The sequence below is a fragment of the Aspergillus candidus genome (genome assembly GCF_002847045.1).
Source record: "Aspergillus candidus strain CBS 102.13 unplaced genomic scaffold BDW47scaffold_7, whole genome shotgun sequence".
NCBI lineage: Eukaryota > Fungi > Ascomycota > Eurotiomycetes > Eurotiales > Aspergillaceae > Aspergillus > Aspergillus candidus.
In genome coordinates, this window is record NW_020194012.1 from 643,895 (window position 1) to 666,172 (window position 22,278).

The 22,278-nt window shown below is 50.0% G+C and overlaps 11 protein-coding genes across 11 annotated transcripts; 6 read left to right on the plus strand and 5 right to left on the minus strand.

The window, feature by feature from the left end:
• Window positions 1-2,360: 2,360 nt before the first annotated feature.
• Window positions 2,361-3,839, minus strand: BDW47DRAFT_115818 (uncharacterized protein; the record flags this gene model as incomplete). Its single annotated transcript, XM_024814838.1, has 1 exon — window positions 2,361-3,839. The coding sequence occupies one exon, from the start codon at window positions 3,837-3,839 to the stop codon at window positions 2,361-2,363; it is 1,479 nt and encodes a 492-aa protein (XP_024674885.1).
• A 1,330-nt stretch (window positions 3,840-5,169) lies between these two features.
• On the plus strand, window positions 5,170-5,912 carry BDW47DRAFT_100992 (uncharacterized protein). The gene has a single exon (XM_024811572.1). It carries the CDS (start codon window positions 5,270-5,272, stop codon window positions 5,522-5,524), a length of 255 nt encoding a protein of 84 aa, XP_024674886.1. The 5' UTR covers window positions 5,170-5,269; the 3' UTR covers window positions 5,525-5,912.
• A 99-nt stretch (window positions 5,913-6,011) lies between these two features.
• On the plus strand, window positions 6,012-7,631 carry BDW47DRAFT_83292 (uncharacterized protein). The gene has a single exon (XM_024819977.1). The coding sequence runs from the start codon at window positions 6,049-6,051 to the stop codon at window positions 7,321-7,323; it is 1,275 nt and encodes a 424-aa protein (XP_024674887.1). The 5' UTR covers window positions 6,012-6,048; the 3' UTR covers window positions 7,324-7,631.
• Window positions 7,632-8,611: 980 nt separating this feature from the next.
• Window positions 8,612-10,201, minus strand: BDW47DRAFT_83293 (VIT1/CCC1 transporter family protein). The gene is made up of 2 exons (XM_024819978.1): window positions 9,429-10,201; window positions 8,612-9,333 (listed from the first exon to the last, which is right to left on the minus strand). The coding sequence occupies exons 1-2, from the start codon at window positions 9,779-9,781 to the stop codon at window positions 8,799-8,801; spliced, it is 888 nt and encodes a 295-aa protein (XP_024674888.1). The 5' UTR covers window positions 9,782-10,201; the 3' UTR covers window positions 8,612-8,798.
• Window positions 10,202-10,471: 270 nt separating this feature from the next.
• On the plus strand, window positions 10,472-12,743 carry BDW47DRAFT_100998 (phosphoesterase-domain-containing protein). The gene is made up of 7 exons (XM_024811573.1): window positions 10,472-11,107; window positions 11,154-11,567; window positions 11,612-11,788; window positions 11,834-11,872; window positions 11,927-12,135; window positions 12,183-12,332; window positions 12,398-12,743. The coding sequence occupies exons 1-7, from the start codon at window positions 11,009-11,011 to the stop codon at window positions 12,729-12,731; spliced, it is 1,422 nt and encodes a 473-aa protein (XP_024674889.1). The 5' UTR covers window positions 10,472-11,008; the 3' UTR covers window positions 12,732-12,743.
• BDW47DRAFT_101001 (uncharacterized protein) lies at window positions 12,744-14,123 on the minus strand. The gene is made up of 4 exons (XM_024811575.1): window positions 13,860-14,123; window positions 13,766-13,799; window positions 13,311-13,696; window positions 12,744-13,169 (listed from the first exon to the last, which is right to left on the minus strand). Exons 3-4 carry the CDS (start codon window positions 13,517-13,519, stop codon window positions 12,974-12,976), a joined length of 405 nt encoding a protein of 134 aa, XP_024674890.1. The 5' UTR covers window positions 13,520-13,696; window positions 13,766-13,799; window positions 13,860-14,123; the 3' UTR covers window positions 12,744-12,973.
• Window positions 14,124-14,582: 459 nt separating this feature from the next.
• Window positions 14,583-14,927, plus strand: BDW47DRAFT_123405 (uncharacterized protein; the record flags this gene model as incomplete). Its single annotated transcript, XM_024816039.1, has 3 exons — window positions 14,583-14,676; window positions 14,788-14,813; window positions 14,865-14,927. 3 exons carry the CDS (start codon window positions 14,583-14,585, stop codon window positions 14,925-14,927), a joined length of 183 nt encoding a protein of 60 aa, XP_024674891.1.
• Window positions 14,928-15,130: 203 nt separating this feature from the next.
• On the minus strand, window positions 15,131-17,371 carry BDW47DRAFT_101004 (carbohydrate-binding module family 48 protein). The gene is made up of 3 exons (XM_024811576.1): window positions 17,292-17,371; window positions 16,941-17,076; window positions 15,131-16,740 (listed from the first exon to the last, which is right to left on the minus strand). Exons 1-3 carry the CDS (start codon window positions 17,312-17,314, stop codon window positions 15,259-15,261), a joined length of 1,641 nt encoding a protein of 546 aa, XP_024674892.1. The 5' UTR covers window positions 17,315-17,371; the 3' UTR covers window positions 15,131-15,258.
• A 466-nt stretch (window positions 17,372-17,837) lies between these two features.
• Window positions 17,838-19,077, plus strand: BDW47DRAFT_101007 (uncharacterized protein). Its single transcript, XM_024811577.1, has one exon. The coding sequence runs from the start codon at window positions 18,480-18,482 to the stop codon at window positions 18,759-18,761; it is 282 nt and encodes a 93-aa protein (XP_024674893.1). The 5' UTR covers window positions 17,838-18,479; the 3' UTR covers window positions 18,762-19,077.
• A 495-nt stretch (window positions 19,078-19,572) lies between these two features.
• BDW47DRAFT_123407 (cyclic nucleotide-binding domain-containing protein) lies at window positions 19,573-20,829 on the plus strand (the record flags this gene model as incomplete). The annotated part of the gene is made up of 1 exon (XM_024816040.1): window positions 19,573-20,829. One exon carries the CDS (start codon window positions 19,573-19,575, stop codon window positions 20,827-20,829), a length of 1,257 nt encoding a protein of 418 aa, XP_024674894.1.
• A 304-nt stretch (window positions 20,830-21,133) lies between these two features.
• Window positions 21,134-22,123, minus strand: BDW47DRAFT_123408 (uncharacterized protein; the record flags this gene model as incomplete). The annotated part of the gene is made up of 2 exons (XM_024816041.1): window positions 21,134-21,408; window positions 21,643-22,123. The coding sequence occupies 2 exons, from the start codon at window positions 22,121-22,123 to the stop codon at window positions 21,134-21,136; spliced, it is 756 nt and encodes a 251-aa protein (XP_024674895.1).
• Between the last annotated feature and the right edge of the window lie 155 nt (window positions 22,124-22,278).

Here is a 22,278-nt window from a genome sequence, read left to right on the forward strand (position 1 = left end):
CGGTTCGAATCCTTTCTTCATGAAACATTCTCAATCATCAACCATGTAATCAATCAAATGCATCTAATCCCTTCTTTCCTTCTTTTTAATCAGAAAGACAAACATAGTCATCTCGTATTCGTTCAGCAATCCTCATTACGAGCTGCGCCTACTTTTCATCTCATCTCATTTCCTCCAAGTAAGTAAGTTAGTTAGTTAGTTGCCAGGACCCGCTTACTCATAGCTTCAATAAGAACGAGCAATGCCCAGAAGTGGATCCCTCCAGGAAAAAAAACGACCACTCGACAACCAGCATCAAAGGGCGAGGCGCTGAGCCTTGGAGATCACCAATCCAATCATCACCCCTTCTTCCACGTGAAGTGGAGACTACTTCCCTTCCTAATACGGGGGAAGTCATATACATGAGATACCTCCATCATCCTCATCCTCCACCACGATCACGTAGGATTCTAAATTACTGACTGTATCGATGAGCCCGACCGGACGGGTCTGGGTCTACCTGTCAAAGAAGTCCGCAGCGTTACAGCAACCCGCTTTTTTTTTCTCCCACGCGGGAACGGTACCCGCTTTGCGCTCATTGCATCATGAGTCTATGAGTCTGCCTTAAGGGGGACTCGAATACATCATCGCGCATCATGGATTGGGTTGACTTGGCTGGACTGTATGGTGCGTTACAGGGCGGTATTCTTTGACCGTATGGATGCATGGTGCATATACTCGCCTTGTCCAGGGTGGAGTGAAAGTAATAGATGTGATTGTGGAGGGCAAAAGGTACATATGGTCAGCTGACTTGTGCTGACCTGGTTTTCGATCCCAGCTGAGATGTGATGAAAGAGATGAGATGAGATCATCCCGCATATGCTTCAAACATTCAAAACTACCTGTTTATACTATGTCGGAAATATAGTCTCTTACAACCATTGTGATCAATACAGCACAAAAACAATGAAATGTGATAAAAGAATGAGCAGATCTACCGCGCATCCGCATCCGAGCGCTTCGCCCACCCCCTCCCCCCCAATCCCATCCAATCCCACGCGCTAAGAATGAGCTATTGGTCTGGGGTGTTGTCGATCCCAAGTAACTAGGTTGGTAGGTCGGTCGGTCGATGGGACTTTTTGGTTGTCTGTGCGAAGCGCCAGTCTGGGGTTTGAGGCACAGATGAGGCCGGTTGGCTGGTTGGCTGGTTTACTGACCTACCTTGTGGTGGGGTTGAAGCTGGCGGTGATGTCTAAATATAAACGAGGCGTGGGTTAATGAGGCTGGGTAAGTACTAATTGTGGCAGAGCATAAGATAGCTAGTATCTTCAGGATGCCCCGCATTACAACCTGACGTATGATTATCTATTGTGTTTTCTGCTAGAGGGTTGACTGGGGGATGTCTAGTAAGAAAGTATACACATGTTCGACTGTTGTGCATGGCTGTAGTCATAGTATAGTTCCGTATCAGTCTCCGGTCACCTACGAACGTACTACGTAGTAGTTTTAGATTTCACTTCCAACCGTCCCAAAAGCCATCCATACATACTTATCAAGTGGTTCTATTAGTAGGTAATCAGGTCTCATTGATATCACTAATACACCGAACATTTTCAACTCCCTGTTTCCTTCTATATCAGATGATCTCACGTACAAGCCCTCCCAAATTTCCTCCAATAACACTGCATCAACAAGGTACTACCAGGTAGAGAACCCATGATATGTCCTAATCTTACAAAAAGCCACCCCTCAACAAAGTTTATTTATCGTATTCGGCTCTTTCCTGTCCTCCCATTTTAACATTTTCCGCTCAAGCTGTCCAGCCTGATGCTATTAAGCTCGCGAGCAATACGACCTACCCAAAAAAGCATAATCATCTATGCACCTAGCTAGGACGGTAAGCCAAAACTTAATATACATACATAATTCTATGGAATAGCGGTATACACGTATAACCATCAAGCCATGTGACTCGGTCACTTTTGAGTTTGACCGCCACAGTTTACTAGTGGAAACTTACCATAGAAGTCTGACCGTGAAGGTTTCATCTGGGATGGCTTGGTTCTTGGCTTTTTGAGCCACGTTGCTCGGCTTATTCTGGGGAGGTTTAGCTGAGCTGAGTGATAGTATCCGTCGGAGGGAAGTAAATAATCGATACACTGGTTGTTACTCCAAATGGCCTGGCTTGATAGAGGTACAAACCCTTCCTCTCTTAGGCAGAAGGCAGAGAGCAGGATTATTGCTTCTCTGTAACACCAGTAGCACATCGACCATTTTACTGTCAACCAGAACTTAGTATGTAAACCTGTTCCGGAATAATAATCTATCCCAGGGCGAATCTATACATAACGTCTTATAATTGACCAGCCTTTGTAGACCATTCAATTTTGAGTCTCGCGAGCTTCTTCCTCCCTTGCCTTTTCTTCTCTCGTCCTCTCCAGCTTCTGGCAAAATTCTTCAGTATACTCATCCGGATCCCACGCCAAGATCCTGTGTTCCATCTCCTCGAGCTTCCTCGTCACCAGCCGTTCCATCTCGCCCCTTTGGGCTTCATCTAGCTGTTCCAATCGCTCTTTCCATGCCTCGCTGGGATCGTCGATCCTTGTCGGCCCGAAAAACCTTGGGTCGATCTTTTTCCAGTAGATCTCGTCAAACGCAAAGCTATTCTGAATCGCATACACGATCCAAAAGTCGCCGCTCTCCCAGCTCCGTTGCATATGACTCGAGAGCCGGCGCTGGTCATGCTGGACGACAGCACCTTCACAGTTCCTCATGGCTGTTAGGAAGGTCTTGAGGCGGCGATCGAATACTCGGGTCCAGTCCTCGATACCTTCAGCCCAGTATTCCGGCCTTTCGATAAGGAGCCACCACGGTGGTGCGTATGAAAACTCCACGGGTGCTGCATATGTGAACTCCCAATCCACGACGCCGGCAGTATGCGTATCTTCATTGAGAAGAACATTGGCTGGTCGGAAATCATCACACCAGAGTTTGAAAGGTCCATTCTCGTACAATGGTAGCGATAATTTCTTGTCCATGGCAAGCTTGTAAAACAGCTGTCTTGCCACGTACTTACGGCGACAGTCATCTGCAGTCTGCACCGCATCATTCCTTTGATGAAATAAATGTTGGATATTGAGTTGTGCCAGAGCTTCAATGTAGGAAGATGCTGTACTGAAAGTGGCATCCAGAGATGGAAGTTTGGATCGAGGTAGTGACCCTAAACGCACCAGCGTATTCATATTCATTGATAATGGCCGGCGGGTGACCTCCCAGGAAAAGTCATCCACCTGGGTGAGGGACCCTATTTGGGGAAACTCCGTCTTGTAAAGCTGAAGCAGGATATTTGCTAATTGTGCATATAGTAACCCAAGTTGATCTTCATCAATATTCGGATTCAGAACCCCCCGCTCTTCAATTGGACACCCGGGGGTGTTGAGAGCCGCATACATGCTTTTCGTCCATTCAACATGGTTCATCACGATGAAAGGACCGAGCTTAAGGGGGCTCTCCTCCCTTGTACCCGAGAGAAGAACGAATGGAACTGGAATTGGTGTCCGATCTGAGAGGTATCGCATCACAGCGACCTCATTCTCTGTCTTTTCCTCAGGAAAAAAAATAGTGCCAGGTTGTGGAAAACGGATATCAGTCGCGCCGCATGTGTTCTTCATTTGTAATACGATATTGAAATACCCTCTTCCACAAATTCTAAACTCGGGGTCGTCGCCAGAATCATGCCTCAGGATAAAGCTTACAATCGGTCTAGCGACGTCGAAGTCAAGAAACTGCTTTGCCCAATTGTCGGCGACATCCTCGGACTGTTCCCATGCAATTTCGTCGAAACGCATCCAGGGCTTCATAGTTTCGGATGAAAGAAGAACGTAGTTGCTGGTCTTTGTAGTGAGGTTTTTAAGTTTGGGGCTGGAAATGTCGTCGATGAAAAGGGGCTATATGAATAGTAGTATAGTGATATTGATCTTATCAAATCGACACGAACGCCGCAATCAATAGAGCGCGAGAACAGCTATCCATCTACAATCTCGAAATAAGAGAAATGAGAAGTCTATAGGGTATGAGAGACCAGGGAAACAGCGTTAAAGAGGAAAATAGGGAGGAAGCAGCCATCCACGTCCCTGCTTTACCACAATCACATGACCATCGCGATCTATCACAAATCCGCAATTGTAGTGGAACTGTGCCGCAGCCATTTTTGGAAGATCGTTGGGTGTGGTGACTACCTCTCAAAAGGTGTTGGGGATGAAGCTTGGGCGGACTCAACTTGCTTTCCGTGGCCATCCCTCTGGGGTATTCTGGTAGCTTTGGACTTGATTCTATGGCATAAGAGGAGCTAGGTCTTGGTATCCCAGGTGTTGTATTGTCTGGAGGCGACTAGTTGATTGAAGCCCCCGCGCAAGCCACAGAGGATACTGTACGATAGAACCTTCTATGAAGAGCTAGCTGTCAGTCACTCGGATCCTCTGCGGCAATACGGTGCATAGGAACGAAGGACTGGAAATCAAAACATTCATTATACTAAGAGACCTAGATCAACATATAAACCATTAGCAATACCCGAGTTAGGGGCAGTAGAATTTGTATCTATTCTCCTGTTCCAAAGATAATCTAATTCCAGAATAGTGGTTGAGATCTCCTCTTGCGAATGTTTACTAATTTCCATGCTGATCCAGAGTTTCTCAAACACCTTGAAGGTAGGGGAAGTCATGGCCCTGTCCTGTTGCTTGACTTCCAGGTATATGATCATTTTATGGCTATCTTACTCTGTATAGAGTGGGTTGAATAACCTAGAGAGGTATGTACGGAGGACCTCAGGCATGCACTAGAGAAAAAAAACTCCATCTCAAATTCTATATTCAAAAAAAGCCCATCCCAAAAAGCCAACCAGAGGATGAAAGTTACAGAGAAAAGGCGGCCATTTCTGCCTGTTTTCAGAGCAGCCACTCCCCAAATCGTACTATATAGGCCGAAAGGCTGTGTCGCATCATGTCAGAGTTGATCTTGTCTTTGTTGATTGATGAATACTGCGCCAGATTGGCGATCAATTCCTAATTCGCTTCTGAAATAAAGCACTAGCCAGAGCACAACTAGGCTGTAGCCTCGGTCTGTTTCTCAACTCAAGTCGTGTATTTATATGTAGCTCATGATCCCCCGGTCGCATGTCTTCTGATGCTTGTGGTGCGTCTGTCTGCTCTCACCCTCAAATTGTATCATAGTTACCCACACCATATTATCGAGTCGATAAAAACAGGTATAATGGCAGACAAACTCTGTGATGATATTTGCAATTCAGTTTGGGGTAATTGTGATCTCTGGGGGAATACTCCGTTTCTCGACCAGGACCCTCTGTTCCCCGGCTGGGGTATGTTTGCATCTAAATCGTTTGGCGAAATACAGCGAGCAGTACATTGTCCTCTGTGTCGACTTGTGGAAATTTTACTTGTCAGATCTAAGGATGCAGAGCTTGTTCTTACCAGCGACAAAGAGATCTATTATAGCTACGCATTGGAATCAGAATACATGGACTTGACTTGCAATACACGGCACAGTCAAGATCTTGAGTCCGATTCTCTTCGCCAAATCAAGAGCCTTCTAGTCGGGACTGATTTCACTCACGCAAAAGAAAAACGTGAATTTGCTTGGTTTCATGACAACAGTACATGGATAACTGAAACTTGCTTTGGACGCATTGTCTGTTTGGTAAATGACTGTTTTGGAGACGTATGGTATCATCACAGAGCTGTCAATGAAAGGGTCCACATCCAGCGGACCAAACAGTGGATAGAAGCTTGTTTTTCTCATCCAGAGTGCTCTCAGTCTTCCCCTGACCCTGAAAGGCCCAGTCGGCTTTTGAATGTACACACCGGTATTATCGAGGCAGCCCCCCCAGATTGTCACTATGTGGCACTCAGCTTTTGTCAAGGCCGTAACTATGAATTCTTTTGCGACAGCCAGCGGATTCAAGAGTTCGAAAACAACGGGATCCTACATCCCAATAACCCTAACATTCCTAAGACTATCAGAGATGCTATTGCCATAGTCCAAGATCTGGGAATGCGCTATCTTTGGGTTGATACAATATGCATTCCGACCCCTGAGATTGGGGAAAGCTACAAGCGAGAAGACGTTCACCAGCGCGAAATCATGCCAGATATCTATCGTGGCAGTTATGTTACGATAGTCGCTACAGGACGAGATGCACAGATTGGCCTATACGGAGTTCAAGATACCAAAAGACTACCTCAAGTACGAGAGAACTATAGTGGCAGAACACTGGCAATACAAAAACCATGTTTTGAGGACTCTGTAGGTGCTTGGCCATGGAGTGAACGGCGTTGGACATTTCAAGAAGCCCACCAACCGCGCCGACTACTGATTTTTTCAGACGAACAAGTCTTCTTCAGATGCCATTCGGGTGTCTTGACAGAGTCAGTGCACATGGAAGTACCGGATAATGAGAGAGGGCATGTCAAACATCGGCCAGTGGATGATGTTTGGTTAGACAAGGGGAAACCTGGCCTCGGAGATGCGTTTATAAGTTATACACAACATGCTTTGAAATTCTCATCAAGTGAATCTTCTCGACCGTCAGATAACGTGGATGCTTTTCGATCATATATCCCTGTTATTGGGCCCCTTTTTCACGGTCTTCCCACCAGCCCAGCGTGTACATTTACCATCGCACTATGGTTTGAAGTGTTTGATGGTCTGCGAGCTACATCGGAACGAGTTCAAGTTCCAAGCTGGAGTTGGCTGGCTTGGAAGGTGCGTGATGACGCATTATATGGAGATTGGATTTCTCCTGATACTGTTCTGGAAACTTCATCTGAGAACACTTTTTGTCGCTTCTGGCGCTTCGAAGCTAGGACAAATTCTACATTCCCAGGAAAGCGGAATTTAGTTCCTGTTGATCCAAATTATCATATCCCAGTTGAAACCTGTGGCATCAACATGGAAGCCCTGACTGAGAAGGAAACAGACCTAGCTGTGGTAGCTTGGGAAGTTGATGTGCTCAAACTTCAGTTTCTCAATTGGCTGGAAGATCAATGTCTTGGTTGTGCGGCTCTATCTCTATTTGGCAGCCCAAACGAGAACATACAAAGTCAGATTTTCCATGCCACATTAGATCCAAAACTTGACATGTCTTGCACAGCTGAGATCAATGCCTTTCTTTTGTTTTCTAATACAGAAGGTAATTTCTTGCTGTTGGTCAAGACCAATGATAAAGGCATCTCTGGACGTGTCGGTGCTTGTTACATCTCAGAAACCCAATGGGGAGAGAATAATTTGACGTTTCACATGCGGAAAGACACACTGGTGCTAATATAACTTATCCAAAAAGCCAGATTCTATTCCATCAGCCATCTGTCATGCAAGATTCTATACCTTAGTATGAAATCTAGTTCTCTCTTATTGCAATTTGGCCGCCCCTGATGTTCTTACCAGCCTTTTATTCCTGGTCCTGTCCCTTTCTGTTATCTCTCCTTTATATACTGATATACTATTGGCTTCCCCTGATCCTACTAGCTAGTTGGTTTCTCATTCATGGTTTTCTTGTTTGTTTTTCTTCTCTCTAGGTTTAAATTCTTTCTATCTCAATCTATTGTTTTGCGGGGTCTTGGAATATTGAAGCATTTACTCGAAGATAATTTACAGGGCTAATTTATATATCTGTACTTTAATTTCTACCGAGATATTTTCAGTAGCCCTGCTTCATTCGTTGTTGAGAATGACACCGAACAAAATATCCAGTTTATGATCATCTCTGACTGTTTGTAGCTGGAATGTTTTGGCATATGTCTCGGAGTGATAGAAGTCGGTGATTGGAGTAGCTATGTGACTAGTTCAGAGTTGAAGGTCCCCAAGTTTCTGCAGAATAACAGTACAATAGTACATACTATATAATTAACTAAATTACCCCTCCAATTTTACATACTTTGGTATCAATCTTGCTTCGTTGTATAGTGAGGCACCACAGTGGCAATGTCCAAGAAGCATGCATGCACGGATCTCCACTAGGGCGAAGTACTCCGCTGAACGAGCGAAAATCCTTGAAGCGGGGGAAGCAAGCGTGCGCTGGCATTTTGTTTGATCTTGTTTGCTTGTTCGAATTCGACCTTTTTGTCATTCTTTTCTTCTTCTTTGTTTGCTTCTTGTTACTATTGATTTTTTGAGTAGGGAAGAGTTGAGACGGATGTAGCTAGTCAGTGGTGTGAGTTTGAAGGTAGTGGTGGAAAGGTACTGGATGGGTTGTTGATTTGGTTTATTTATTTATTATTGTTATATCTATCTTTTGGGTAACATTGCCGAGTATGTACCGGTTTAGTAGGTAGGTCGGTACGGAGAGTAGGAGGTAGTAAGTTATGTGGATAAGTTATGTAGGACACCAGCAAGTGGGTGCTGTTTCAGGCTGAAGCGACAGGTATGTGCGTACTAGGGACCTACTGACGATGGTGTCAATATGCCAATTGTCTAGACTCCTCAGCAATGGAGATACCTGAGGCTCCATTCTTATCTGGTATCTAGGTACACACCTTGCTTCGTGGGTATGTGCCTCGTCGTGGCATCGGTCTAGCCCTTACTGTTTCAGTTTCCTAAGATAATGTCTACTAATAGTCTTGACTATTGCTCGTTATTTCGTGCGTGTTTTCGATATGTATGTACATCGTAGATAAACACCATAGTGATATACCAGACCACGTTTTGTCCTGCCCAGTGTGGACCGAACGCCAGACACCAAACACCAACCGATGACACCAGGAAAAGGAGGGAAATGAACGGGAAAAAAGGAAGAAAGAGCCAAGTTAATGACCCTCCTGTCCTCCATCTTCATCCGCAAGCATCTGGAATCCCTTCACCAGTCCCATGGCCGATCCGGCGGCGATCCCGCCAACCAACACCATCTGCACGCCCCCGATCATGCCCTTTCGAACATTCCGTCGCCCGGACCAGCCGCTCACGAAGCAGGTCTTCCCGTAGCCGAACACGAACAGCGCCACGGCCATGGTGGCGATCGACCAGCGCAGCGCGACGTAGGCGTCCAGCGGGCCGACGAAGAAGTAAGGCAGGAGCGGGACGAACCCGCCGACGAAGTAGCCGAGCGCGATGGTCACGGCGCAGACCCAGGCGCGGGACCCGGACGGCTCCTGTAACGTGTGGTGGAAGTTCATGAGGAAGGACGGGAGCATGGGCGAGGCGGATAGGTGCTGCGTGAGGTCGGAGACGAGATGCGGTGGGAGGTCGTAGGGCGCGAAGATCTCCGATACGGTCGTTGTCACGGAGTCGGGATCCGTCATGGTTTCCTTTTCCGTGTCTTTGAGGGTCGCGCGATAGGATTCCCTGGGCAGTCACACTTAGTCCTCATTGCGATCGGGTTATCCTTTTCAAGGAATTGTTCGTTTGCTGTGGTAAGGGAAATGGAAGTATAGACTTACTCTTCGCTCTTGGCGCCCAGATATCCACCCAGTCCCATGGAAATGGCTCCCGCAATCAACTCCGCCAATCCACCAAAGACAACCACTTTGGTGTCTCCCAGCGCCGACAGACCGGCCGTGAGTGCGAACGGCACGGTCATCCCGTCGGACAGACCGATGATGGCGTCTGACACGATGCGACCGTCGACGCGGGATTCTTTCTTCTCGAAGCCATCCCGCCCGGGTCCGACCATCGTGCTGTTCGAGCATTCAGAGTCTCTCGACATATGATGCGAATAGAACCCCTTTTCCGCGTCGCCATCTGCGACGGCGGAGTAGCTCGAGAAGAAACCTTTGATGGATGCGAGCGACATTATTTGGCCGGTCTTGGGTCAACCTGTAGTATGTAGGTTTGTCGAGACTGGTGTTGTCTTATCTCTCAGGAGGAACTCAAATGGTTTTGGAGGAAGGCAGGGGGACCACCGGTTTAATAAAGGCGCAGATATCTCAAATCCACCTGAAGAATGTGGGATCGAAGCAGGATTAACAGGATTCCGTAGGATCAAACCCGGTCGTGTCGTTCTGGACTGGACAAATCAGGAACACAACCGGTGGGACCAAACCGGGCGAGGGAGGACTTAAGAGATCCTACAACCGGGGCGTCGACTGGGGGCGAGGGATAGAGGTATCAGAAACCTCCAGATAGATGACCCACGCAGTTACATCAGGGATCCACGCGAGATGAAGACAAGCGTCGGTGAGGGGTCTTGATGCGACCTCGTGCCTTTGCACCCCGGTCGATCAAGTCTATCAAGCCCGCGAGTGGCCTATAGAAAGTCCCAGTAACAAATGAACCCAAATGGGATTCGATCATTTGGTGCGGAGAACGATAACACGTGGACCGCCTGATTGGTCAGCAGTGGGTGTTGGCGGATCCACCGTCAGGCGGAGAACTTCACCTTCCAGTTAGCATTACTCCACTCTAGAGTACTATACTTCCTTGGAATTAGTATGGATGTTATGACATGGATCATGGCTCTGGACGGAGTACAGTACGGAGTGCGGTAGATAGTCTGGCTGTACGGAGTATCGCTAATGATCCAGAGAACTCCTGTCCCTTGCATATCCAACAATCCACATCACTGTCAATCATCCGACAGGTCGAGCAAGAGACGCAAAATATCATCATCGTGGACACCGTGCGATCATTGAAGGAATGGGTGGTTGACACTTCACACGTCCCCTGCATGGACGCGAGGAGGTCCCGTGTGATTCAATAGTGTCATCCGCATCGACCGCCGCCGTCTCCGGATCGCGGAGAAAGCCGTCGTCATACTCCCAAAGTGGACCTTGACGCGATCACAGACAACTGCAGAAGATCGATCCATCCGACAAAATGCCTCCATGCTCCAAATCTCATGAGATAAAACTTGCTCAGGGAGCGGAATGTCAACCCCCTTGCGACGCGATCAATTGATCCACCATACCGAGGACGAAGGGGTTAAATAACGCGTGCACGGCTATTTAAGAATGCCCGATCTCACGAGCTAGAACTCTTGGTTCTAGAAGACTAAATTGCACGAGACTTACCGATAGCGAGAATGAAGTTGTCATGGACAGTTGTATTCGCGCTGGCGGCACTTGCCTCAGCGCGGCCTCAGGAGCAGGATAGGCGGACCTGGAGTCACCTCCGATCCAACGTATGCATACATTGCGAGGCAGAGAAACGATAGCTGACCCCAACAGATCAAACATGTTGTCTACCTGATGATGGAGAACCACTCCTTTGACAACATCGCCGGCTACTGGGATTTCCACCCGGACATCGACAACTTGCGCAATATCAAATACTGCAACGAGTACACCAACCGCAACTGGACAGTGTGGGACGAACCGCTGGAGATCTGCGCCTCTCCGTACGAGACAGAGGTGCCGCTGGAAGATCCGGACCACGAGTTTGCCGGGGTCACATATGAGATCTACCGCAAGTGGAATGCCACCAACGACGATGTGCCCAACATGGGCGGCTTTGTCGAGCGACAGTCGGATAAGTATCACTCGTCGCCAGGGGAGTCAGGGTTTGTTATCAAGGCGTACGATACGAAGAAATCAGCCACGCTGGCGGAGATTGGCGAGAACTTTGCTTTCTTTGACTCTTATGTATGAGACCTCGCCCGTGAGCATCCCCAAACTAACGAGTGCAGTTCTCTGAACACCCCGGGCCCACGAACCCCAATCGCCAATTTGCGACGTCGGGGTCCACCTGCGGGATGGTGGATAACGGCAACCAGGCGGCGGGGTTCTTCAACAATGTGACGGGAACTACATGCGCGAAGTCCATCTTTGAATCTCTGAGCGAGAGGGGGATCAGTTGGAAGAACGTAAGCACATGATTCGGCTTCGTGTGGACCTTCTGACAAAAGCAGTATTATGAGACGGACATTATAGATGGTTGGATGTACAAGGTGCGTCTCCATGATACCCAGTGTTGTTGGTTGACAGACCACTGACTAGACTAGTGGGTGCAAGACAACGCCCAAGACCACCTCGCGCACGCGGACGAGTTTTATAGCGACCTGGAGGAGGGAACCCTGCCCACCTTCTCCTACATCAACCCAGAGTGCTGCACGGTCGACTCGATGCACCCGACGAGCAACATGGCAGCGGGCGAGCAGATGATCAAGCACCTGTACGACGCGGTGCGGCGTTCGAAGTACTGGGACAATGTGTATGTGCACCAACACGGGGAGATTCCAGTGCTAACGAAGAACCCAGTCTGATCATCATCAATTTCGACGAGCATGGGGGATTCGCCGACCACGTTCCTCCACCCGCGAACGTGCCACAGCCGGAGGACGGCATCAGTTTCGACGGGAAGTCGGAAGGCCGCGACGTGACCTATGACTTTACCCGGTTGGGAGTGCGGTATGTCCTCTCTCCCTTCATTTCTCAATCTCCTCTCAGAACTCACGAATACTCATGAACAACAGGGTCCCCGCCTTTCTAATATCCCCCTACATCAAAGCCAACACCCTAATCCACGACGCGGGCACAATGTACGCGCACGACTCCGCCTACACGCACACATCAATCCTACACTTCCTGCAAGAACTATGGGGCCTGAAGGGTCTGAACAACCGGGTACAGTGGGCCAAGACATTCGAGCACGTATTCTCCACAAAGAAGCGATACGATAAGCCGGTCCAGCTGAAAACACCACGCTGGTACGGGAGTAGCTGGGAGCCGAAGCCGGATCCATTTTACCTGTTGAATCAGGATGAGGAGTATTATGCTCGACGGAGGGTACTTGAGAAGCAAGAATAGATGGTATCAGGATACAACGATCAACAAGACGCTCGATAGACTTGGCTGATAGATAGGGTAACATATAGAACATAGAGCATAAGGGACATTCACAGCGCATCTCATGTAAGACTAGGTAGATAGATACCTGTCTCGGGGTCCACAACAGAAAGACATAGACGGAAGCATCGCTTGCCAGCAAACCACACCACACTCAAATCCACCTTATTTAGCCCTGCAATCAACATCAGCACAACGTGCAATCAAGCCCCTCCAAAGAGGGGAAATAAGAAGGGTGTGGGAAAATGAACATACTTCCTCTTCTCCCCCTCACCCTTCTTCGCCCCCGACGAAGACGAAGAAGCGAACGAAGACCACCCAGCCGCCGGACCCGACATATCCCAAATCTTACTCTTATACGCCGGGAAAGAAGTATGATTCCACATGTTGACGAGGACACTACCCACACATTAGCTTTTTCTTCTCTTTACTTTCTCTTCTGCTCCTGTGGGTATTTTCCATCCAGATAATGGAAAATCAACCCCTCCCCAAGAGGGGAAAAAAGAGAGAAAAAAAGAAGAAAAAAAAATGTAGACAAACCTCTGACTCCGATCCTTTAACTCCTCATCCTGAATCTCCTTCACACCCACTTTCATTCCATCCCGGGAAAACATGACGTTCTTCTTCTCCATGCGGGAGCGCGTGTTGCGGGTGATTTCTGTGGCGGTGGACCACGCGATGTAGCCTATGACGGCGAAGATGGCGACGACGACGAGGAGGATGATGAGGGGGAGAATCGGGTTTGACATTTTGCTTCTTTCTTTATTTCTTTCGGTTTGTTTATTGAGTGATGTATTGGTTTGGTATATTTGGTTTTTTGGGGTATTCGGTTGGTTGTGTTGTGTTGTGGGTGGTTCGTGGTTCGTGGCAGATCGATCGTGGGTGGTCTGGGCTTTGGTGGATTGGAGTGGATGAAGTGGATTGATCTATTGAATGTTAGGTTAGAAATCAATCAAACGGAAATATAAGAGGAGAAAAGGCAGTTAAATAGGTACCTAGGTAAGAGCAAGATGCAATAAGACGGTAGGGCTGAGAAGAAACGGGTGGTCAGTGGTTTGCCGATCAGGTGGCTGGATCTGCATGACATACCTATTAACCACCATTCATTGACCCGGTAGTAGTATCAAGTGGTTTGATGATGGTGATAGTATGATTGATATGAAGAGATATCGAAGGGGGGAAATCAGAAAAGAGGAGAAAAGAGAAAGGGAAATTCAAGAAGAAAACAAGAGAAAGAGCCAAGACTGGAACCAAGGGTGCAAGGATCCGGTATGGGGTTCGGAATCCTGGTGCCTATTTCAGTCTTCTACAGTACTCATGAGACTTCCAGTATTATGTGCTAGGTGACTGTATTCAATCATCCATATCTTGCTGTACCTGTTTGGTACTTGGGTACCTCCAGGTACCTTAGGAGGACTCGGTATGTATATATACGTTATCTTATTTTATCCTCACATCAGACATTTTACACCATAATATTCTCCCAGGTATATCATCTCGAATATAATGAAATAATACTCTACCACCTAGAGAGCCAAATAAAAAAATAAGTAACAGCAGTAATAGTAGTAGCAGGACGGAGTTGAACAAGAGAAAAAAAAAATAAGAAGAAGAAGAGTGACAACTCAACTCCCCTCATACAATACATCATAATGAATCATTCAACCCAGCCGATCTCCTCTCCACCCATCTTGATCATCATATACTTACTACTCTCAATTCCCATCTCGCAGTCGATCTTTTTCTCTCTCCCTTCAATATTCCTTTTCCTCTTTCTCTATCTATCTAATAAATAATAATAATATAAATAATATGTGCGGCGTCCCTTTCTTCCCCATCCCCCTCTGCTTCCAGTGCGGCACGGACCGGAATCCCTGCCACTGTCGCGTTATTGGTCCGTCTGTTGGTATGTCTTTTTTTTCCCTACTGTCCCTTGCTGTTCCCACCAGGTACATGCCAGGCACATACTTCCTACCGGCAGGTAGGTCCTACATATGATACTAATGGAAATATCTAGCCTTCATCGTGAGTATCGTGACAGCTGTACGTCATCCTACATCTACCAATTTCATGCATAAAGCTAATGATGAATAGGTCGTCTGCTATCCCGCGTCCATCTTCTGCGGATGTTGTCTGACGAAGCCTGGGAAGGAGTGAGTTTCATTTTTCCTTGAATTTGTCTTCAAATTTGATATGATGTGTCTAATGAAGGGTAGTGTCCTGGCATTCCCCGTGGAGGTGAATCGCATGGTGAATGAGTGTATACCTATTTGAACTGTATTTACTTCTTGCTGTGGAGGGAATATACTACGATATAATATCAAACAAGAGGATCAGGAAACAATGGTCATTATAGATATACGAACAGTGCTGCGTCCAATGGCATAACCAATATCCTCCGAAACACACAAGAATAAACATCAGACATAAACATAAGGTATAGACAAGGATTAACAATGGAAAGAAACAAGGTGAGGATGAGAACAGGCTATTTGAACTTCTCCTTCAGCTTGCTGAAGAATCCGCGCTTCTTCTTGGCTTCTTTGGCCCCCTGCTGCACGGTGTCCTTGCCCGTGGTCCCGTTGGTTCCTCCGCCCGCTTGGTTGGTCTGGCCTGTGGACTGCTGGGCTTGGGTACCTGTTGGTTGCTGGGTCTGGGCACTTGTCGGTTGCTGGGCCTGGGTACCCGTTGGCTGCTGGGCCTGGGAGCCCATTTGTTGCTGCGCCTGGCTACCCATAGGCTGCTGGGTCTGAGAACCCATCGGTTGCTGCGCCTGGGAACCCACCGACTGCTGTGCCTGGGAGCCCATCGGTTGCTGCGCCTGAGCGCTCGTCGATTGCTGCGCCTGGGAACCCACCGATTGCTGCGCCTGAGCACCACCCAGTCGCTCCGAAGGGCCCGTCTGCTGCGTGGACGAGGCGCCCGCCGGTCCCGCCTGGGACGGCTGCGACACAGCTGGGGTCGTCTCGGTGCGGGGCCCGCTGGTGACGGTCGGTCCCGCGGCGGGGTAACTGCTAGACGGCGACACCTTCTCCAAGTCGGGAGCCTCACCCGAGCGCTTTCCCGGCGCGGTGGCCGACGTGGCCGCCGTGAAGGTCGGCGCCGGGGTCCCCGCGGACTCCTCCCGGGTCACCTTCCTCTGGAGCTCCTGCTCCACCTCCCGTTTCTCATCGACCGCCTCCTCGTAGGCCGCCGCCTCGGGGTCTTTGTGGGCATCGCTCATGGACCGCTGTACCACGTCCGGCACGTCACGGGCCGGCCCTCCGCCGGTGGTGGTCTGGCGCCGGGATTCGAGCGGCACCCCCGCGGCCAGGGCCGCCGTGGTCGAGTCGGGGGCCGCCGACTGGATGGTGGCCGGGTCGTAGCCCAGGCTCCCGGTCCCCATGGGAAGACTCGACTCTGGGATCATGTGCTGGGACTGGGAGGGGGGCGGCAGGGTGGAGGCCCCCGCGAAGGTGGCCGGTCCGCCGGTCAGCGGGGCGGAGGCATCCTGGTAGTAGGCGGCCGGGTCGGTGCGGACGGTCGACTGCACCGTGTTGGGGTTGAAGGTACTCGGGTCGGGCACCTTCTCGCCGGGTTTGAGGTGGATGGGATTACCGGAGCCGCTCGAAGCGGGGATGGGGTTGACGGAGAACTGCTTCGCATCGCCGCCGTCCCGCGGGGTGTCCGGGAAGGTCCCCGGCACGGTGGATCTCTGTTCGTAGGGAACATTTCTGGCAAGGCCGGCGGTGGTGGAACCCGGGGCAGCGGACGAGATGGTGGTGTCGCCCAGTTCGCGGGGGACCTTCCCGGCTAGGCCTGCGGTGGTCGACTCTGGGGTGACGCCGGACATGATGGCAGCGTCAGGGTGCGAGGCAGGTGCGGAATCGGGTTGAATCTGGTGAGGGTATAGGACGTTGTTGATGTTGTTGCTGCCGTCGTCTTCTTCTGGGGAGGAGGGATCGGTCGTCCAGATGCCGTCAACGACGAACTTTAAATGGGTCAGTTCCGGTCCGCAGCGATTCCTGTTAACGACACGCTGACGTGAGGGAGAGACATCCCGGGGGAGTGGGGAAGGGCAAGGACCCGGAGGAGGTGCGTCCACATGACGTCAGTGGACGGCCTCGCGTCATGGATGATTTATCGACTCTCCACGGTCTTGCCTTGTGCGGAAAGGAAACAAAGACGGACCTTGTAGTGTACTTTCTCCGTCATCCACGGCAGGTGGATCTCCTTCTCGAAAACGTCGCCCGTCCGGTCCAGCTTGACGGTCTTCGCCCAGTCATCGAAGGTGCCGGTTACGTACACCTCGTTGGCACTGTGCGGCCTAGATTGGGTTGGAGGCGGTCAGCGATTGAATTCCATCTGGTCTGATTCTGTAGTCTGATTCTGTGGTCCCCATGAATCTTGCGGGAGGGGGGTCACTCCAATTCTTCATGCAGTGGGGGTTACTCGAGGGATTGGACTCGGTTGTACATATGACGGAGACGGAGACTCGGGGAGACTGAGACGGAGGGGTTGAGTGTTCACGGAAGAACTTACCATCGAAACGTGTAGCTTCCCATGATCTGTGAACCGGTAGCAAATGAGGGGGGGAGGGGGGTAAGAGGGGGGGGAGTAAGAGGGGGGGGGAGGAGAACCAGGGAAAAGTGAATATAACAATTTGGGAGGAAAAATCAAGAGGAGGGAAGAAAGAATCAGAGAGTCCGGTGAAATCCGAGGGGAAACAGAGGGAAACAGGGAAGAACAGCTCAACTAGCTTTAGGCCGGAATTAGTTGTCAGTTGGCAGTCCGACCTGGCCAGCGAGACGGGCGGTCAACACGGATTTTCTGTCCTCCTACGGTACTAATTGATACTGACTTCAATTGGTGAGTGACAGAATGATCCGACCAAATTAAACAGATCGTGATTTGGTGTGGATTTCAAATTGATCGATGATCCAGCCAGCCCCTATCGATGGTTCTAGATCCTCTTATCTCACTCGGTCTGTCGCTGCGTGTCGCGTGTCTCTCTTTCCCACACAACTCCACTATAAGACCCATCCGATCGTATTATTCTAGATTATATGGTCTCCCTTGATATTTCTCCTTAGATTGCATCCGAATGGAATATTCCCTCGATCATACAGATTCATCCTATCTATAGTATCGACTATCGGTCACGGACCAAGTTGGATCCACTCCAACGGCGATCCAGACCGGCTAATTTCCTCCTAGTCACGAATTCCCCCTCCTCAAAATAGGAGAATAGGAGACTGTCACGGAAAGAATGGAAGAATCCACCATCAGGAGAGGAAGAAAGTCATCATCTCATGGTACAATCGACCCACCCATGGATCCAGATGTCATGACTTCACTCGGGAGACAACGAGGTCAAAGTTGCCAGTTGCCAGTTGCCAGTTGCCACCCAGAATGATGAGATCACGAGTCCCCCCCCCTTCTAGAAGACGTCTGGAAAGTTCCTCCTGGATTCGATCCGCCCGTTGTGGAACTTTCCATCGTTCTTCCATCTTTATCTTGATCTCTTGCTTCCTTTATTTCTTTCTTCCGGGTTGATGTAGATTATTTAAATTATCAAATGGTTTAGATTTAATAGTCGGGTAATTCTGTGGACTATTGAAGAATCCTCCAGCTATTGAAGCCGTGGTGTCTAGCGTGGGGAGAATCCAACGAGTGACGTCGATCAACCATTGTCTTCCTATCCAGAAAGGTTGTCAATCAGGGATCGGGATGATGTTGATGATCCATTCGTTCACTGACCAGGAGATACTCTCTCTTTTCTGTTCTTCTGTTCTTCTTTTCTTCTTTTCTTCCTTTCCTCTTCTGTCTCCTGTTCTTTTCTCCTCTTTCTCCCCCGCCTTTAGTTTCCCTCCCTTTTCTTCCATCATTCACCCTTTCTTCTCTCTCTTCCTTTTCTTCCCCTCTTTCCAATCACTCCTCTCTTCTCCTCTTCTCTTCTATCCATCACTCTTCTATTCTTCTACTCTTCTGTCACTTAATCTATCCTCTTAATACAGAGTCTGTTTGCTGTTTCGGAGAGCTTGAATCTCCACCCATAGCTGCAATCCACCCGGTCAGTACCTCTGGTTCTCTTGCCCCTCCATAGCTTCCCTTGCTCTCCCGACTGGTCCACCTTCCTCTCCATCGTCCTCCCCTCCCGTGTTTCCTACAAATCTTATTTCGTTACTCCCTCAATCCCACGCCTCATTCGTTGAAAGAAATCATCAAAGTCAGCGGAAAGAAAGGAAAACAAAAGACAAAAACAAAGGAGACAAAAGAAAAAGAATACAACAGAACAAAAGAATCACAAAAGAAAGAGAGAGAAAAAAAAGAAAAAAAAAAAAAAAAGGAAGAAGAAAAGACAGTCCCCTATTTGGCATCAAAGCCAACCACTGAGACCATTCTCGCATTCTCCAATTAGGCTTCACCTCCCGTTACCCACTTTTTTCTGGCGGAGACTCGCTGCCACCTACCTACCTTACCCCCCTCCTCCCTCCTCCTCCAATTACTACGTCTCCTACCTTTCCTACTTCCTGGCGCTTTCTCTACCCGCCCCTCCTTCTTTCCTCTTTTTTCCCTTCCTCAACGGCTTCCCCCCCCCCTCCATCCCTTCTGGTTGATGTCTGCCCAGATCTTATATCCTTCATACCCCGCCACCAATCTATTCTCTCGCTCATCGTCATCCCACCAGCTCTCTGACTGTGACTTCCAGACCTCGTTCAGCTCTCCCCGGCGGCTTCCGTCGCGACAACCCCCCCTTCCCTCTCCATCCCCACTTCTTCGTGGCCGGAGTCGCACGCTCTCCGGCCCTACTACCGACATCATGGCGGCCAACAGCTCCTTCGCCGATTCCAATGCCTCCCTCAAACTCTCCACAAAAGACAACCATCCTTCAACGTTCCAGAAGATCTCCGAGGAAGATGAGGAGGAGGATCATGAAGTGACGTCACCAACCAATCCCACCTTCCGCAACGTCGACGCCGGTGATAGCTCCTCCGCCCGCGGTCGCCTCTTTTCGGGCGGTGGGTTCGGCGAGGGCGGCGCCCCCATCCGCTTCGGCCGGAGTCCCTTTGGCCGCGCCACTACCGAGGAGGAGGCTGAGGAGGACGACGAGTTTGAGGAACATCCCGACGGCATCCGTCCCATCGACGGCGCCGACCACGGCATGCCCAACAACTACGCCCTGGGCCGCCGCACGTCCGTCTCGGCGGAGTCGCTGAACCCCACGTCGGCCGGCTCGGACGGCTGGGTGCCGCCGCACCACCCCAAGACCGACGAGCAGCTGGCCCGGCTCAAGACCGCCGTCAGCAACAACTTCCTCTTCTCGCACCTGGACGACGACCAGTTCACGACAGTGCTCGACGCCCTCGTCGAGAAGCCCATCCCCGCCAAGGGCATCAAGGTCATCTCGCAGGGCGACGCCGGCGACTACTTCTACGTCGTCGAGAACGGCCAGTTCGATGTCTACATCAACCCGGCGGGCTCCGTCCAGCCGGGCCCCGACGGCATGGGCAACAAGGTCGGCAGCACCGGCCCCGGGGGCTCGTTCGGTGAGCTGGCGCTCATGTACAACGCGCCCCGGGCGGCGACCATCGTGTCGGTCGACCCCAAGAGCACACTGTGGGCTTTGGACCGGATCACCTTCCGCCGTATTCTCATGGACTCGGCCTTCCAGCGCCGCCGCATGTACGAGGCCTTCCTAGAGGAGGTACCCCTGCTCTCCAGCCTCAAGCCTTACGAGCGGGCGAAGATCGCCGACGCCCTAGACACGATCAAGTTCCCCGCGGGATCGACGATCATCGCCGAGGGCGACCCCGGCGACGCCTTCTACCTGCTAGAGTCAGGCGAAGCCGAGGCGTTCATAGGTGAGGACTCGGAGCCGGTCAAGTCATACCGCCGCGGCGACTACTTTGGCGAGCTGGCGCTGCTAGACGAGAAGCCGCGGGCCGCCAGCATCGTGACCAAGACGGACGTGAAGGTGGCGCGACTGGGCCGGGACGGGTTCAAGCGGTTACTGGGACCGGTGGAGAACATCATGCGACGGACGGAGTATGAGGTGCGGCCGGGGTCGTCGGCCTGAGGACGGGTTAGGATCCGCATGGGGGGGTGTTTGATTATGTTCTATTCTTCTTTGGCTTGGTCTTTTTTTACTGGTTACTGGTTATCTTGTCGGTCGTTTATTGGTTTGGTTATGGTTGTTACTGTTTGGTTGTTCAGTGTTCAGAGAGTATCTAAGAATGGATACATAGGTTGTGCATTAGGTCATATATGCTTCCTTGATACCACCTACCAACTTGTAGACAAAAAGTAAACCCTTAAACCTAATAAATTAAGAGAAGAATACCAATCAACCCATAAGAATAAATAAAAATAAGACAGAAAGATCACGAAACAACCAGATCACTCCTCAACACCCACTTTTCTCCCCCGGTAACCTCCCTCCCCTCATGTAGCAGACAGCTCTCCCCATGCCGATGCAGCAGCGCCATGCCCACGCGGGGGGCTACAGAGACAGGCTCTGGGGAGCGGTTTTCGCGCGTGGCCTCTGGGTAGAAGACGGTTTCGCCGCCCGTGCAGGTGGAGAGGTAGATGAGGAGGGTCCATGTTGTGTGGTATTTTTTGGCTGAGGGGGGGAGGGTTAGGGTGTTGGAGTCGTCGTCTTTATTATTATTAGTATTTTATTCGGGTTTTTTGGGGGAGGGGAGGGGTATAATGGGTGGGTAGGTAGAGGTATAGTTGAGGTGGATGGATGGATGTATACATGTATGTATGTCATGCTGTATACACATGCTGTATACAGCATTGTATACAGCAGTATATACACGATCCATGCACGACCCCTCGAATAAAAGAGTATATAAAGAAGAAGAAGAGAAAAGGAGAAAGAACATACAATGTTTCGCAAAAAACTGCCCCGTCGAATACCGATAAACCCTTATATTCGGATTCAACCCTATAGGGACCCCATCCCATATATTCCTCCCCCCATCCCCATCCTCTCCTTCTCCCTCTTCACTCTGAAGAAAAGACAAAACCAATTCCCTCAAAGCAGTCCCTTCCCACAACACCCTTGCAAACCCCGGATCCCACACCTGAAATCGATCATTAACCCGCGCCGCGTAGTCCTTCCCCCGCTGGACGGGGGTCGTGCTCAGCTGGAGGGAGGATAAGAAGGTGACGTAGGCTTTGCAGAGGGGAGCGGGGAGGAGGCCTGTGGTCGTGTATATGTGGGAGGGGAGGAGAGGCGTTAGGGAGAGGGTGTGGGCTTTTGGGGGGGATGGGCGGAGGGGGGGCCATTTGGGGATTTCTTTTTCTTCTTCCTTGGGTTGGTTGGGTTGTTTTTTGGAGGGTTTGGGGGGTTTGGGTTTGCCCATCTTGTTTCTTTTCTAGTATTCTTTTCTTCAATGGGGGTGTCTGTTTGTCTGTCTTTCTGTCTGTCTCTGTTGGGTGATGGTTGTTGTATGGTATATGGTATATGGTATATGATATATGGTATACGGCTGTTGGTGGATATCATGTCTTGGCATTA

What these genes read in the sequence shown, in the direction of transcription:
- BDW47DRAFT_100992 (XM_024811572.1), top strand. Translation starts at nt 5,270, where the DNA reads ATGATATTTGCAATTCAGTTTGGGGTAATTGTGATCTCTGGGGGAATA.
- BDW47DRAFT_83292 (XM_024819977.1), top strand. Translation starts at nt 6,049, where the DNA reads ATGCGCTATCTTTGGGTTGATACAATATGCATTCCGACCCCTGAGATT.
- BDW47DRAFT_83293 (XM_024819978.1), bottom strand. Translation starts at nt 9,781, where the DNA reads ATGTCGCTCGCATCCATCAAAGGTTTCTTCTCGAGCTACTCCGCCGTC. An exon ending in CTGGGCGCCAAGAGCGAAGA is followed by an intron (nt 9,334 to 9,428) that starts GTAAGTCTATAC and finishes GTGACTGCCCAG; the next exon opens with GGAATCCTATCGCGCGACCC.
- BDW47DRAFT_100998 (XM_024811573.1), top strand. Translation starts at nt 11,009, where the DNA reads ATGAAGTTGTCATGGACAGTTGTATTCGCGCTGGCGGCACTTGCCTCA. An exon ending in TAGATGGTTGGATGTACAAG is followed by an intron (nt 11,873 to 11,926) that starts GTGCGTCTCCAT and finishes TGACTAGACTAG; the next exon opens with TGGGTGCAAGACAACGCCCA. An exon ending in TTTACCCGGTTGGGAGTGCG is followed by an intron (nt 12,333 to 12,397) that starts GTATGTCCTCTC and finishes CATGAACAACAG; the next exon opens with GGTCCCCGCCTTTCTAATAT.
- BDW47DRAFT_101001 (XM_024811575.1), bottom strand. Translation starts at nt 13,519, where the DNA reads ATGTCAAACCCGATTCTCCCCCTCATCATCCTCCTCGTCGTCGTCGCC. An exon ending in TTAAAGGATCGGAGTCAGAG is followed by an intron (nt 13,170 to 13,310) that starts GTTTGTCTACAT and finishes ATGTGTGGGTAG; the next exon opens with TGTCCTCGTCAACATGTGGA.
- BDW47DRAFT_101004 (XM_024811576.1), bottom strand. Translation starts at nt 17,314, where the DNA reads ATGGGAAGCTACACGTTTCGATG. An exon ending in GGAAGCTACACGTTTCGATG is followed by an intron (nt 17,077 to 17,291) that starts GTAAGTTCTTCC and finishes AACCCAATCTAG; the next exon opens with GCCGCACAGTGCCAACGAGG. An exon ending in CGGAGAAAGTACACTACAAG is followed by an intron (nt 16,741 to 16,940) that starts GTCCGTCTTTGT and finishes ACCCATTTAAAG; the next exon opens with TTCGTCGTTGACGGCATCTG.
- BDW47DRAFT_101007 (XM_024811577.1), top strand. Translation starts at nt 18,480, where the DNA reads ATGATGTTGATGATCCATTCGTTCACTGACCAGGAGATACTCTCTCTT.